The 13,885-nt window shown below is 44.4% G+C and overlaps 1 protein-coding gene across 1 annotated transcript in view; it reads left to right on the top strand.

Moving 5' to 3' along the window:
* MYLK (myosin light chain kinase) overlaps window positions 1-13,885 on the top strand; it is a 1,073,187-nt gene that overhangs the window by 160,935 nt on the left and 898,367 nt on the right. Inside the window, exon 2 of the mRNA XM_063934067.1 lies at window positions 1,925-2,132. Coding sequence (XP_063790137.1) covers window positions 1,925-2,132 — 208 coding nt within the window. The remainder of the gene's footprint in view (window positions 1-1,924; window positions 2,133-13,885) is intronic.

The following is a 13,885-nucleotide window of genomic DNA, read 5'->3' as shown; positions in this document are numbered from 1 at the left end:
AGTGTGTAATGGCCTTTTAATCTAGCAGTGACTAGATCATTCACTACTTTGGTCAGTGCCGTCTCTGTAGAGTGTTGGGCATGAAAGCCTGATTGAAGTGGGTCCAATAAATTGTGGGAGTTAAGAAAGTGTGTAAGGCGAGTGTAGGCAAGTCTCTCAAGTAGTTTGGAGGGACTGGGTATCTGAGAAATGGGACGGTAGTTAGAGAGTGTGTTTGGGTCAGAGTTGTGTTTTTTTTAGAATGGGAGTAATGACTGCATGTTTAAACACAGAGGGAAAGATACCAGTAGAGAGAGAGAGAGATTACAGATTTTAGTTAAGGTTGGGATAAGCAAAGGAGACAGTTTTACTGACCTGTGAGGGTATAGGATCAAGAGGAGAGGTAGTGGAGTAGGAGGATGAAAAGAGTGTTGATACTTCATCTTCACTTGTGGGATCAAATGAAGAGAAAGTGCCAGACGGTTCAGGTAGGGAATTGAGCAGGTCACTGGCCGAGTTAGAGCATACCATTTCATCTCGGATTTTATCAATCTTATCCTTGAAGTAGGAAGCAAGTTCTTGTGCACGGATAGTAGCTAGTGGGGGAGGTGAGGGAGGGTAAAGAAGTGATTTAAATGTATTAAAAAGTCGCTTGGGGTTGGTGGCATGATAAGAGATGAGAGATTGGAAATATGTTTGTTTGGCAGTGTCCAGGGCCTGGCGATAGGAGTGGTAGGTAGTCTTATTTGTGAGAAAGTCACTTGGATTCTGAGATTTCCGCCACTGACGTTCTACTTTACGTGACAGTTTTTGTAGGTGTTTTGTTGATTTAGAGTGCCATGGTTGGCATCTAAGCCTACGTGGAGTGTGATGGGTAGCTGGAGCCACTTCCTCAAGGGCACTCTCTAGGGTCTGGTGCAGGTGGGATACAGCAGTGTCATGTGTGGTGAATGTAGAGATTGGTGAGAGTAGTTGTTGCAGAGAAGTGGAAAGTTGTTGAAAATATATATTGTTAGTATTTCTGCGGGTTAGAGGAGGCTTGCTTGGTTTTAGTGTCCTAGAATTTAAAGTAATAGAAGAGATTGTGAAGGTGATCAGGTTGTGATCAGAGAGAGGGAAAGGAGTGTTAATGAATACGGAAACTGAGCAGAGCCTGGTGAACACAAGATCAAGGCAGTGGCCCTCCTGGTGAGTAGAGGAGTCGGACCATTGGGTTAGGCCAAGAGAGGAGGTTAGAAAGAGGTTAGACTGGTCAGCACACCCTACCTCTGCATGGTAGAGGACCATCAGGCCATGCGGCCGGGATCAGCAAGACAGACATCATCACCCCTTCCAGTAACCAGTATCCGCCAGGAGTCGCCAAACGCAAGTATTCCCTGAGGTGGCTAGTGACTGTGTAGGGGCAAGGGTTGTTGCTTTTGTGTGGTTCTTTCTCTGATATAATCTTAATCGTAATCATTATTAATGCTACCTGTATATATTGTACAAAGTGTGTTACGGGTTTTCCTGTATAATTAGTGTGTATGAAAATAAAGGTGCCATTGTACATTGCTATTGCGTTCTTACTGTTTGATCTTGGGAACTCGGTAGCGACCTCGGGGCGCAGTGCAGAGCTTTAAACGCTGCCTTTCTCAAGGCAGAGATAGCAAAAGGCGAGAATAATGCACACATGAACCCTGGGTCCTCACAATTGGAGCTCTTTTTTATTATTTTGGTGACACAAGTGTTCTTATACAGATCCAGTTTGTCCAATAAAACCACACACAGCAATGTGGGCATTGTCCATTCCAGTGTTCCTCTGTGATTACATGTTACAAAAAACTTTTGTTGTCCTTTTATTTTTCGCACAAATAATTTCAAAATTATATAATACAAATTTTTAAAAATATATTTTATCCCATTGTACATATTGATACCATCATAAACAATGTCCTCTGTGTTTTAGGTCAGAGGTCACCCCGATCCTCGTGTCACTTGGTACAGAAATGGGCAGCCTGTTCTGAATGGTGGACGGTACACTGTGGAGCAGAGTGCACGGGGTACATTTTGCCTTACGATAAAAGATGTTACAGTAGATGATGATGGGAAATATACATGTGAAGCAGCAAATGAGGAGGGAGTGCGACAAGTTACCATAGAACTGACTGTGGAAGGCAAGTAATCTTCATTGATTTATTATTAAATCATAATGTTATAATTATGCTACTGACTTATATTACTATTGAAGATTAAAACTACAGATCCACTTTATTGCTCTATAGCAGTATATGCCTGGAGGGTAGGGTTGGTCATCAACCATAGATGGTTAAACCTTAGTATTAGATAGTTTGCAGAGAACCAATTCTTCTTCTTCTTCATTAATATGGCGCCAGAAGGGATCCGCAGCACCCAATTTTCACAGTACATAAACAAATAAGAAAAACAAGAAAACAGTGACTTACAGTTCAATACATTATAGGACAAGTACAGGGTATATAAACATAGCTGCATCAGCAGATGACACTGAAATGAGTATCAGGGTGGCAGAAAACAGGGATTTGCAGTTGAAAGGTGTATAGGGTAAAAGATGGATTAAGTAAGAGAAGGAAAAGCACATGAGGGTAGAGGGCCCTGTTTGTGAGAGCTTACACTCTAAGGGGGAGGGCGGGCAGACAGATATGAGTGACATAGATGGGGTAGGCAGTGAGTGTGGAAAAGAGGTTTAGGATGTGAGTTGGCTGGGTTTGGTGAAGAAGTGGGTCTTGAAAGCTCATTTGAAGTTTCATAGAGTTGGAGAGGAGAAAATCCCAAAGAAAGGGAGCAGCCTGTGAAATTTAAGTGTAAGTTCTTACTAGAAATCTACTGCTTTTTATGGGTTGGATACTGGAACCCAACAGTCTGGATGCAGACAGTCAGAATACAGACAGTGGCATTCCAACTGTCAGAATCCTGACACTTATTCGCAAGTAACCTAAGCTGACCCCTTACCCTCACCCTAACCCTTCCTCCTGACAGTCTAACACCCCCCTTCCCGCAGCCTAACCCTAACCCTCCCCCTAGTGCCTAATCCTTTCTGCATACTTACATTCAGTAGTGTAAATTTTGGGATTCTGACAGGCATTGGGATTCCGGTGCAGGTCTTCTGGCCACCGGCATTGTAATTGTCAGGATGCCAACTACATCTGTTTTTTAGAATGGATTGTTAGTTAAAAGGATTAAAAATATAAATTAAATTTTTAATAACTATTCATGTCGCAGCTTACTCGCATAAAATCTTTTGCCTTCCTACCCAGACTACTGTACATACTTGTTTTCTCAATTGTGCTACTTTTACCTCAATTTTGCATATTAGAGGATGAGTTGATTCTGCTGCTCTAGTCACAGTGCCCTATTAGCTGTAGTCGAATTGACAGTGTTCCAGAAAACAGGGGCATGGCGGCTCCCACAGGCTCCTGTACAGTAGTTTTGACAGACATCCTGAGGTCTGTTGATCCGATGATGTGCCATCAAATGCAGGCAGCGGATCAGAGAAGTCAGCATTTTTGCAACTATTTTCACAAGACGCCTACTGCTGCATATTAATATTGTTGGTGTCAACATTTGCATCCACCTCTGAATCAGGCCTTCAGTTAGCTTATAGGGCCTAATGCAGATAAACAAATAGAGTAACAAAGCGCAAGTAACTGTACGCCCAGACAAACCATGCTGCAATGCAAGGGGGGCAAATACACACACACAAATTGTCCATGCAGGGTAAATACTGGCAACTTTTGCATGCAGCCCACAAATGCTGGACAGCTGTATTTTTACACTGCAATTTAGATTTCAGTATGGACACACCTCTCCCAAAACTAAATCTCTCTGCACATCTGCCCCACCTACCAGAGGCATATATAGAGAGGAGGGGACGCGTGTGGGCCCCCTTCTCTCCCGTCCCGTAGCCGGCAGCAGCGCTGTTAGTGCTCTGTCTGAGTGCTAGAAACTCTGGCACAGTGCCAGAGTCTACAGTCAGAGGCGTAGCTAGGGTTTTTGGAGCCCAGGGCAAGATGGAAAATGGCTCCCCCCCAAAAAAAACAAACAAACTGCAAAAGCAGCATGTGCGCGCACCGAAAAATGGGCGTGGTCACACACCAGAAGGGGTGTGGCCACACACCAGAAGGCGTGTGGCCACACACAGGGCCGGTGCAAGGTTTTTCGGCACCCTAGGCAAAATGTCTTCCTACTGCAACTCCCCGCCGCCCCCCCCCCCCCCCCCCTCCCCCCCGAACCCACAAACTGCCCCTCCAAAAATATATGGTGGAAAAAAACACACTATGTGTGACATATTGCGGTGACCCCAGGCAGGTAGTAGTGGTGTACGGGGGAGGAAAGGGGGAACACAACTCAGCAGGATATGTACTGTAGATACATACACGCATACACTACATACATAGATAGACAGATATGTGTGCAGGAACTGGGGGGTATATAAAGATTTTTATATGGAGAAATGTGTATATATATTGACAATGCTAAATTCCTTTGCCTTATAACAACCCTTTATGAAGCTAAGAACACTGTACGCTGTTTACTTAAGAAGTACCGTAATGGTACGCTAGTTGCGTAACGATCGCTCAGCCGTAGGCGAGACGCTCAAGCGTCACGTTCGCTCACGGCCCAGGGATCACAGGACACGTTATTGGTTATGTCTAGGGGAATGATTCGCTGTAGCGTAGCATACGCTCGAGACCACGAGGAGGTCACCAGCGATGCAGACGCTTACAACACTATACCTTTATGATAAAACCTTATACCAATGAAATACACTGAATACCTTAATGTGAGTACAGGGTGTAAGTGCAACCTTGTGTAACCTGACTAACTACAAAGCTGCTTGAGCGTCACTGACGCTCAAGTGAACACTTAACACTATAGGAAATACACAGATGCTGGTTTAGGTTCCAAAGCCTATTAACTGTATTATATCTAATATACTTGTAAAAGGGGATAACAGTACAAATGATACACTACAATATAACAGAGACTTCCTAACCACAGAACTAAACAATAAATACAAAAAGACAATACTACACTGACCTAAATGCAATACAACACAATACTATCTAATACAATACAATACTAGCCTAGTCTAGGGGAGATATGAGAGAACAGAGAGAGAGAGAGAGAGAGAGAGAGAGATGAGATGAGAGAAATTGGCTCACAGAAAGACAATGATAACGGAGAGAAACTTACGCACAAAGGGTATGATCGCCTGCGCCTCGATATCCAGCTCCCGGCTATCAGCAGATAACCGTTGATGAGAGAGTGAGAGCTGGATGTGGTCGGCCTGCCTATTTATGCCCCACACACAATGCAATCTCCTGGTCCTACAATCCCATTGTCCATTGGCCGAAGGAATTCGGCCCTGCATCATAACAAAAGGTCATAGGGTGATTCATACAGGTGGGCTGTGACGATTTCCAACAGCTCAGGTGGGTGGGAAACTGGGTTTCCCGCCGCATACCTGAGTATGTGTAAATAATAGAAATGGACATAAACTTCTTATGTCCATAACTATTCGCACGAGCGATTAATACGCTCCAAACCAACACCGGAATATTGCTAATTAAATACTCTTCCGATGGGTACCAAACACTGCTGTATGATTCCTGTTAGACCCTTTGTACGATATAAAGAGGGATTCCTCAGCTCTGGGACATTGTATTTTAACCAAACTTTCAGAATCTATCAAAGGGACCATGATCTATAAACTACATTAATTGTGAACATTTGTAACGAATGAGTCGCACGCTACGACTACATAAACTCTACCGTAAATACGCATACCGCGCCTGCGAGTGCACGTTATTGCGGGTATGCGAATCCACGGGAGAGCGCATGCATGCGCAGCGCGGACCAGTGTGCGGTGCAAATATGGCAACGTGCATTGAGACATTTTTCTGACTTTGACAGTCCACCCTTTGGCAGTCAATAATAACTGCCACAAAACATTTAAGGAGAAAAATGTAAGTCAGGGGTTAATTGATTTCCATGGTTGGGTAGGGGAGGAGAGAGGAGAAGGTGTGAAGAGGGTATGACCTAGTGAGAAAGCAGAAGCATGTGTGTATGAGTCCATGTTTGGAGGGTCATGTATCATCGTGCCGTACGTGTGGTAAATCAAGCTTCGAGGTATTGCGAAGTATACATTTGAATTCCTTCTTATCCTGTGGTACAGGTCTGTGGATGGGCTGTCAAACTCTACCGAGCTCATTTCGGCTGTGGTTGTAACAAAATGGGGATGCACATTTTAGTTGATGATACATGAATGGGGGAGGTATGTGGTTGCTGATATCTGTGCCTGTACTCCCTATCGTCTATGTGTGTCGTTACCTGAGGGTTGTAGAGATGAAGATAAAGAACACTTACGAAAAATGCAATGATATTCTATGTCAGGGAAATGTACATCTGTCGTCGAAGTTGTTTTCGGTATCTGTTGAGAGTCGTCTTCTTTGCGCTGTATTGCTCCTTAGGCATGAGCAAATAGCTTTGTCTGAGCCATCAGATTTACAAAAATGTTGGGCTAGCGTGAGTTTAAAGATACTAGGGAAACTGGGGATCCATGGCAAAGTTCATCAAGTGTCCATATTTAAAGTTGTCAAATCTTCTTCTTCGGTGCTTGTCTGTTGTCTGTATACATCTCGTCTCGTCAGCTTCCTCGTCCAAGGGGGTCTTTGTATCTTGGAGAAAAGCAGAAAAACAGGTGAAAGAAACGGACCGTATAATCGCATTTTCATCACATTCTGGTTTCTATCATTGGGTCATAAATCAAATCCAGGTTAATTACAGTTTCCTCACTCCTCAAGCTCATCACTTTTGTACTTTGTTTGCACCTCATTAAAGCCTGCCCGCATCTAAATATCAATCCAATCGATATAACGACACCCAAGATACATAGTAGAAACTTTCCAACATCCTTTATGACTCCTTGAGCCCAGTCCCCCAAACCGGAGAACCAATTTCGCGGGTTCAACCATGACACCCAACCAGTCAGCTCATTACCTACAGCAGCAAGGGTGAGATTGTGTTTTCGACGAAATTCCCACTTTAATTGCAGAATATCATCCATCTTTTGGTCTATGACCTCTACCGGATCCTCGGTGCTATTTGTGATATACGTGCAACACTTTATGCCGTACTGTGTTGCCAATGTAACACAATATCCGCCTGTTACTGCTGTAAGATAATTAAGAACCATCCTATGCTGAACTAGTTCTGTTTTATAAGCTTGAAGTTCTCTTCCAGTGTATCTAAACGTGTCATCATACATTTCAGTGATATTATCTAACAAATTGGCGAGTGCGGAAATGTATCTATAATTCATCACTCCCCGAGCGGTACGAGTGAAATCTAACGCTACCAGAACCTGAATCCCGGTGGATTCATGGATAAGATCAGAGGCCGGATGCTCTAACCTTTCTGACAGTTGTCTTTTAACTCGGTGCTCGTAATGAGTGTGAGTATAAGGAGCTTGGGCACCACGGTGTATGTCCTTCATTTTGTCATGTGTAACAGTCATCACTTCAGGCAGTACCTTTCCAATATAACACAATCCTTCAGAGTTTGGGGCAAGCCATTTGTACGCCTTTCTCCCGCATATGAAATATGCATCATCGGGGAGAACATAAGGGACGGAGAAGGACATGACCATGTTACAAACCTTCCAGGTGAAATCTCCTGACCCTAATTCTTCCAACTGCTTAATGCACGTATCAGTTTGTATGACATGTGCACAGTATCCTGGTGATACCTCTCCAACTCTAGTAATCCTATTTCCTAAGGTATATCGATACCGAAAAGATTTTCCTCTACTGGCTATGTGGCGTACGAGCTCTGTATCTGTAGGCATTCTATCTGCTCTGTGTGAAAAGGTCATGGTAAGGTTGCTCCATGACACTTCCCAATTTCCCGGTTTTCTGGGATTGGAGATGTTAAAACATAAGAGGGACCTATCCACATGGTATTGGTGGAGCTTCAAACTAGGAGGGCTGGAGATATTAAACCTCCGGTCCACCGGTCTCCCACCACTTAGCTCAAGTACCTCCCCTAACGTTAAAGGAAATGGTACTAGCCCTGATTTGCTGTGACCCTGAGGTACTTGAGAGCATACCCAACAATCTGTTTGGTTTAATACGTTACCCACTAAGGAGTGATAGTCACTCAATGGATGCCGGTCTATATGGATATTAAAACTAGATTGGCATTTCTTTATGCATCCATCTTCAACCAGATTATCACAGAGCCTACAGATACAATTTTCTTCAGCTAACAATCCATCACAATTTCTTCTATCGGATCGTTTTCTGATACTCGCCTTTGCTTGTTGGTTTGGTTGATCTTGGAAAACTACGCCTCCATCATCATAATCGGAACCCATTCCAGAACCTCTTTCGACCTCTATGGTACTCTCGCCGGAACAGACTGCTCTGGTCAACATCATGGTTAACATCATGGTTAACATCAAAATCCGGATCACAGTCTCTTGGGGCAAGTCCATCTTTGAGGAGGAAATAGAGAAGAATGAGGAGGGGGAAAAAAGAAATTTTAAGGGAGAGGGGCTGGGAAGTGGAGAAAAACAATAAAAGGGAGAAGGGAGTCGACAACTGCTTTCGGTCTTCAAGGCTCAGGTGCCGCCTCAATCCTCCTGGAACAGACACTCCAGTGATACAACCTCTACCGTCTGTTCCTTATCGCGGGACTTCTCTGGATCAGCAACCTTTTTGCAGTGGGATGAATGGACCCAAGTCTCTCTCTCAGCAACCTTCAATGCTGTGGTGCTAGTCAATAAGACCTGGTATGGTCCTTCCCATCTATCAATAAGACAACCTGAGCGTAGAAAATTTCGTATCATTACATAATCCCCAGGTTCAATGTCATGACAATTACTATCTGGTAAATCAGGAATCACCAACTTCAGATTATCATTTTGATTCCTCAACTGTTTACTCATGTTAATCAAGTACTTTACAGTTACTTCATTGTTACATTTCAAATCATCCTGAGGGTTAATCATGACATGCGGTTGTCGACCAAACAAGATTTCAAAAGGAGACAGATTAAGAGGGGACCTGGGAGTGGTTCTGATGCTATACAAAACAATGGGTAAAGCTTCTGGCCACGTCAATCCTGTCTCTGCCATTACTTTACTCAATTTATTTTTAATAGTGCTGTTCACTCTTTCGACCTTCGCACTCGCCTGTGGACGGTACGGAGTGTGCAGCTTACTATCAATTCCCATCAACTTACACATTCCTTGAAAGACATCACCTGTAAAATGGGTACCCCTATCACTTTCAATGATTCTAGGGATACCATATCTACATACAAATTCCTGCACAATTTTCTTAGCTGTAAACATAGCGGTATTTGTAGCTGCTGGAAAAGCCTCGACCCAATTCGAGAAAACATCTATACAGACAAGTACATATTTCAAATTTCGACATGGGGGTAATTGAATGAAGTCAATTTGTATTACCTGGAAAGGGCCGCCGGCAGGTGGGATATGGGATGGTTCTGTAGGTATTGCTTTTCCAATATTCTTTCTCAGACAGGTAAGGCATGACATTGCTCTTTTACTCGCATGAGAGGAGAATCCTGGGGCGCACCAGTATGCTCTTACCAATTTGCACATCCCCTCCTTGCCTAGATGAGTCAGCCCGTGAGCTGCTTCAGCCAGACATGGAAGGTATGCCCTGGGGGCCACTGGTTTACCATGTCCATCCGTCCAGAGCCCTGAGGACTCCTGGCCATATCCCTTTGCCTTCCAGACTGCTCTTTCCTGTGTGGAACACAGATTCTGCATCTCACACAACTTCTGTGTGTTGATGGTATTAAATACCATCAACTGTGTGGTGTCTGTCCGTGTGGGGGTAGCAGCTGCAAGCTTTGCGGCTTCGTCTGCTCGGCTGTTACCAAGGGATACTGGGTCTTGGTTATATGTATGTGCTTTACATTTGATAACAGCCACTCTGTCGGGTTCCTGTATCGCTGTTAGAAGCCTTTTTATGTGAGCTGCATGCGCTATCGGTGTACCAGCTGCCGTCATGAAATTTCTGAGCCGCCATAGGGCTCCGAAATCATGGACTACCCCGAACGCGTATCTGGAATCGGTGTAGATATTGGCTGACTTACCCTTAGCCAATTCACATGCTCTGGTTAGGGCGACCAGTTCAGCAACCTGGGCTGAGTGAGGTGGGCCTAGCGGTTCCGCTTCTATGGTGTTTTGGTCATCTACGACTGCGTATCCAGTACACAAGTCTCCCGAGTCTGACTGTCTGTGACAACTACCGTCCGTGTAGAACGTGAGTTCTGCATCTTCCAGTGGATTGTCACTGATGTCAGGCCTTGCGGTAAAATTTTGGGTCAAATATTCCATACAATCATGTGTATCTTCCTTTGCATTAAATCCTCCTTCCCCATCACTCTCACCTTCCACCCTTTGTGTCTGACCAGGCACACCTGGGAGAAATGTTGCAGGATTTAATGCGCTGCATCTCCTTATGGTGATGTTTACGGGGGCCATTAATGCCAATTCCCATCTTGTAAACCTTGCAGATGAGACGTGTCTGGTTTGGGCAGAATTCAATAAGGCAGATACCGCATGCGGTGTATGGATTGTGAGGTTGTGGCCTAGCACGACATCTTCGCTTTTTGTCACTAGCAATGCTATCGCCGCAACGCTACGCAAGCATGTGGGGAGGGATCGCGCTACCGTATCTAGCTGGGCGCTGTAGTATGCAATTGGCCTGCTGGCATCACCGTGTTTTTGTGTTAGTACACCTGCTGCGCACCCAGCACTTTCTGTTCCGTATAGTTCAAAGGGTTTCCCATAGTCTGGCATACCTAGTGCTGGTGCCTGCGTTAGGCACTGTTTGAGTCTCTCAAATGCTGTTTCAGATTCGTCTGTATGCGAAATCCGATCAGGTTTGTTTGAAGAGACCATTTCCTGCAAAGGTAGCGCCAATATGGAAAACCCTGGGATCCAATTACGGCAATACCCACACATTCCTAAAAACGTCCTGATCTGTTGCTGGGTTTGTGGCAGTGTCATGTCTCTAATGGCTTGGATTCTATCAGCGGTCAGGTGTCTCAGTCCTTGTGTTAGACAGTGTCCCAAATATTTTACCTTAGTTTGGCATAATTGTAACTTGTCTTTGGAAACCTTGTGACCTGTGTCTGAAAGATGAAACAGGAGCTGTTTCGTATCCTTCAGAGATGCTTTCAGTGAATCTGAACACAGTAATAAATCGTCCACATACTGTATCAATACTGATCCACTGTCTGGTTGGAAAGACTGTAAACAATCATGCAAAGCCTGAGAAAATATACTTGGACTATCTATGAAACCTTGGGGTAACCGAGTCCACGTGTATTGGACTCCTCTGTATGTGAATGCAAACAAATATTGGCTGTCAGGGTGCAGAGGTACCGAAAAGAAAGCGGAGCAGAGGTCAATAACAGTGAAAAATTTGGCAGTGGGAGGAATTTGCATTAGGATGACAGCTGGATTAGGCACTACGGGGAACTGACTCTCAACTATTTTGTTAATCCCCCTTAGATCCTGCACTAGCCTGTAACCCCTCCCCCCACTCTTTTTAACAGGGAAGATGGGACTATTTGCGGTGCTGGACGTTCTTACTAGAATGCCCTGTTGTAGCAAGCGCTCTATTACGGGAAAAACTCCTAGCTCCACCTCTGGCTTCAGAGGATACTGTGGGATTTTTGGAGCTATCCTACCATCTTTTACTTGCACAACTACTGGAGCTACGTTTGCCATTAATCCAGTGTCCTGTCCATCTTTTGTCCAAAGTGACTCTGGTATCTGAGATATCATCTCTTCTACTTGGGATGGATTCCTATTTGTCATAATGGAATGTGACATTAATTTTGATGGGGAGTCTAACATGTCTCGTACTTCCTGAGCGTGATTCTCAGGAATGTCCAAGAATACACCTTCAGGGGTACAATAAATGACGCAACCCATTTTACATAGTAAGTCTCTTCCCAGGAGATTAGTTGGTGCAGATGCAGCCAGCAAAAAGGAATGCTTGGTATGCAAAGGCCCTATTGTAATCTCGGCTGGTTTGCTAACAGGGTAGTGCTGGACTACTCCTGTTACTCCCATGGCTGGAATTGTCCTACCAGTGGTTCTCATGCCCACTGTCGAATTTATCACTGACTTGGCCGCCCCTGTGTCTACGAGAAAGTTTAAAGTTTTACCAGCCACATTGATTGCAATTTCTGGTTCGTTTCCAAGACTAGCAATCAACTTAACTGGGTGCAGATTACAGGTATGGCCACACCCCTATTGGGTATGCTGACCTCCCTGAATCCCGCTGGCAGCAACTACTTGTGAGGGAGTTAGCTGGGAACTACCAGAGGCATGCCAATCTCTGTTCGGGGGATATCTTTTTGTTTCCCCTGTATGTGGCTCAAAACTCCGCCTCTGTGGACCCTGCTCCCAATGTCGTGTGTTGTGTTGTTGTCTAGGGGGTTGAAAAGATCTTTGTACATTCTTTGTTCTACATTCTCGTGCAAAGTGTCCCGGTCTGTTACAAGAAAAACATGTTATTACACTTGCCTTACCCACAGGATTCGGTGGTACATACGCAGGCTGCCTTGTGGTCAGCGCCTGTATACTTACGGACATCAACTTATCACTTTGCGACTCTCTGTGCCTAGTGATGTTTCTGTCGTGATCAATAGCAGCCTCTCTCAAGCCGGACACTGACAGACCTCGCCAGCATGGTTGTGTGGTCTGTACCCTAGTCTTTAATGTTTCCTTTAAACCATCCATCAGTACAGATACTGCTACTTCTCGATGGTTTGGGTTGGTCTTAATGTCTTCTATACCAGTGTACTTTGCCATTTCTAATAGTGCCCGGTGAAAATATTCTGTTGCCGTTTCGGACTCCTTTTGCTTAATGGAAAATATTTTATTCCATTTAACAACGGCTGGGAAATACTCCTTTAGCTGTAAATTTATCCTTTTTACATTATCCTTGTTGTATACGTCTGTAAGCGGTACATCTTTATCCAATGCACAATCAGCTAAAAACTGAGTTGCATCAACATTGGAAGGTAAACAAGCTCTTAGCAGTATCTGCCAATCCTTGTTGTTGGGTTCTACAGTGTTACCTAGATCCCTGATGTATTTTTGGCTAGCAACTAAATCCTTCCTGGGGTCAGGAAATTCGGACACTATTGTTCTTAATTCCATTCTGGAAAATGGAGTGTACATGGCAATGTTCCTTATGGGAGTGGCTCCAGACACATCTGTTTTTCCATTGGGAACTGCTATTACCCTTACAGGAGCAATTCTAACAGCCTCTTCCTGTGTAGATTCTACAGCTTGTTGTGGTACAATTGTTTCAGTGTAGTGCATGGTGCCGTACTTACCCGTTGACACGACCTCACCTATCCCTCCGCTAGGGGCTTTCACTAATCTCGTGGGTGTCGCTGTGCCTACTGTGGTCTCTGCTATGGTGGCTGCAAGAGAGAGAGCTGAAATTGTTGCTGAATCGTCTTCTTGATCACACTCCTGAGGAAGGTTCAAAACAGGGTACATCTTGCACGGGTTAATACTTGCATGAGTTATTTGGTTAACATCATTAACATTTACAGGGTTACTAAGAGTTTGTGTTTTACAACCCAGTGCGTTTCTCTCCGCAATCAACTTCTCTCCTGCAATGTATGGTGGAGGAGGAGCTGTGGCAATCAACTTCCTGACTGCCCCAGATCCTGCCGCCAGAGCCAAACCTCTCTGTATCTCACCTTCCTGGTGCCATAACTGTAAACAATCATGATGTTGAATTCGTCTCTTTGTTGATTTTACGAGACATATCCTCCTCCTTAAATTTTGTAACACTTCTGGACTAAAGCTACCTATTCT

Source organism: Pseudophryne corroboree, chromosome 7 (genome assembly GCF_028390025.1).
Source record: "Pseudophryne corroboree isolate aPseCor3 chromosome 7, aPseCor3.hap2, whole genome shotgun sequence".
Classification (NCBI taxonomy): Eukaryota; Metazoa; Chordata; class Amphibia; order Anura; family Myobatrachidae; genus Pseudophryne; species Pseudophryne corroboree.
This window is presented reverse-complemented; position numbering and strand designations above follow the sequence as displayed.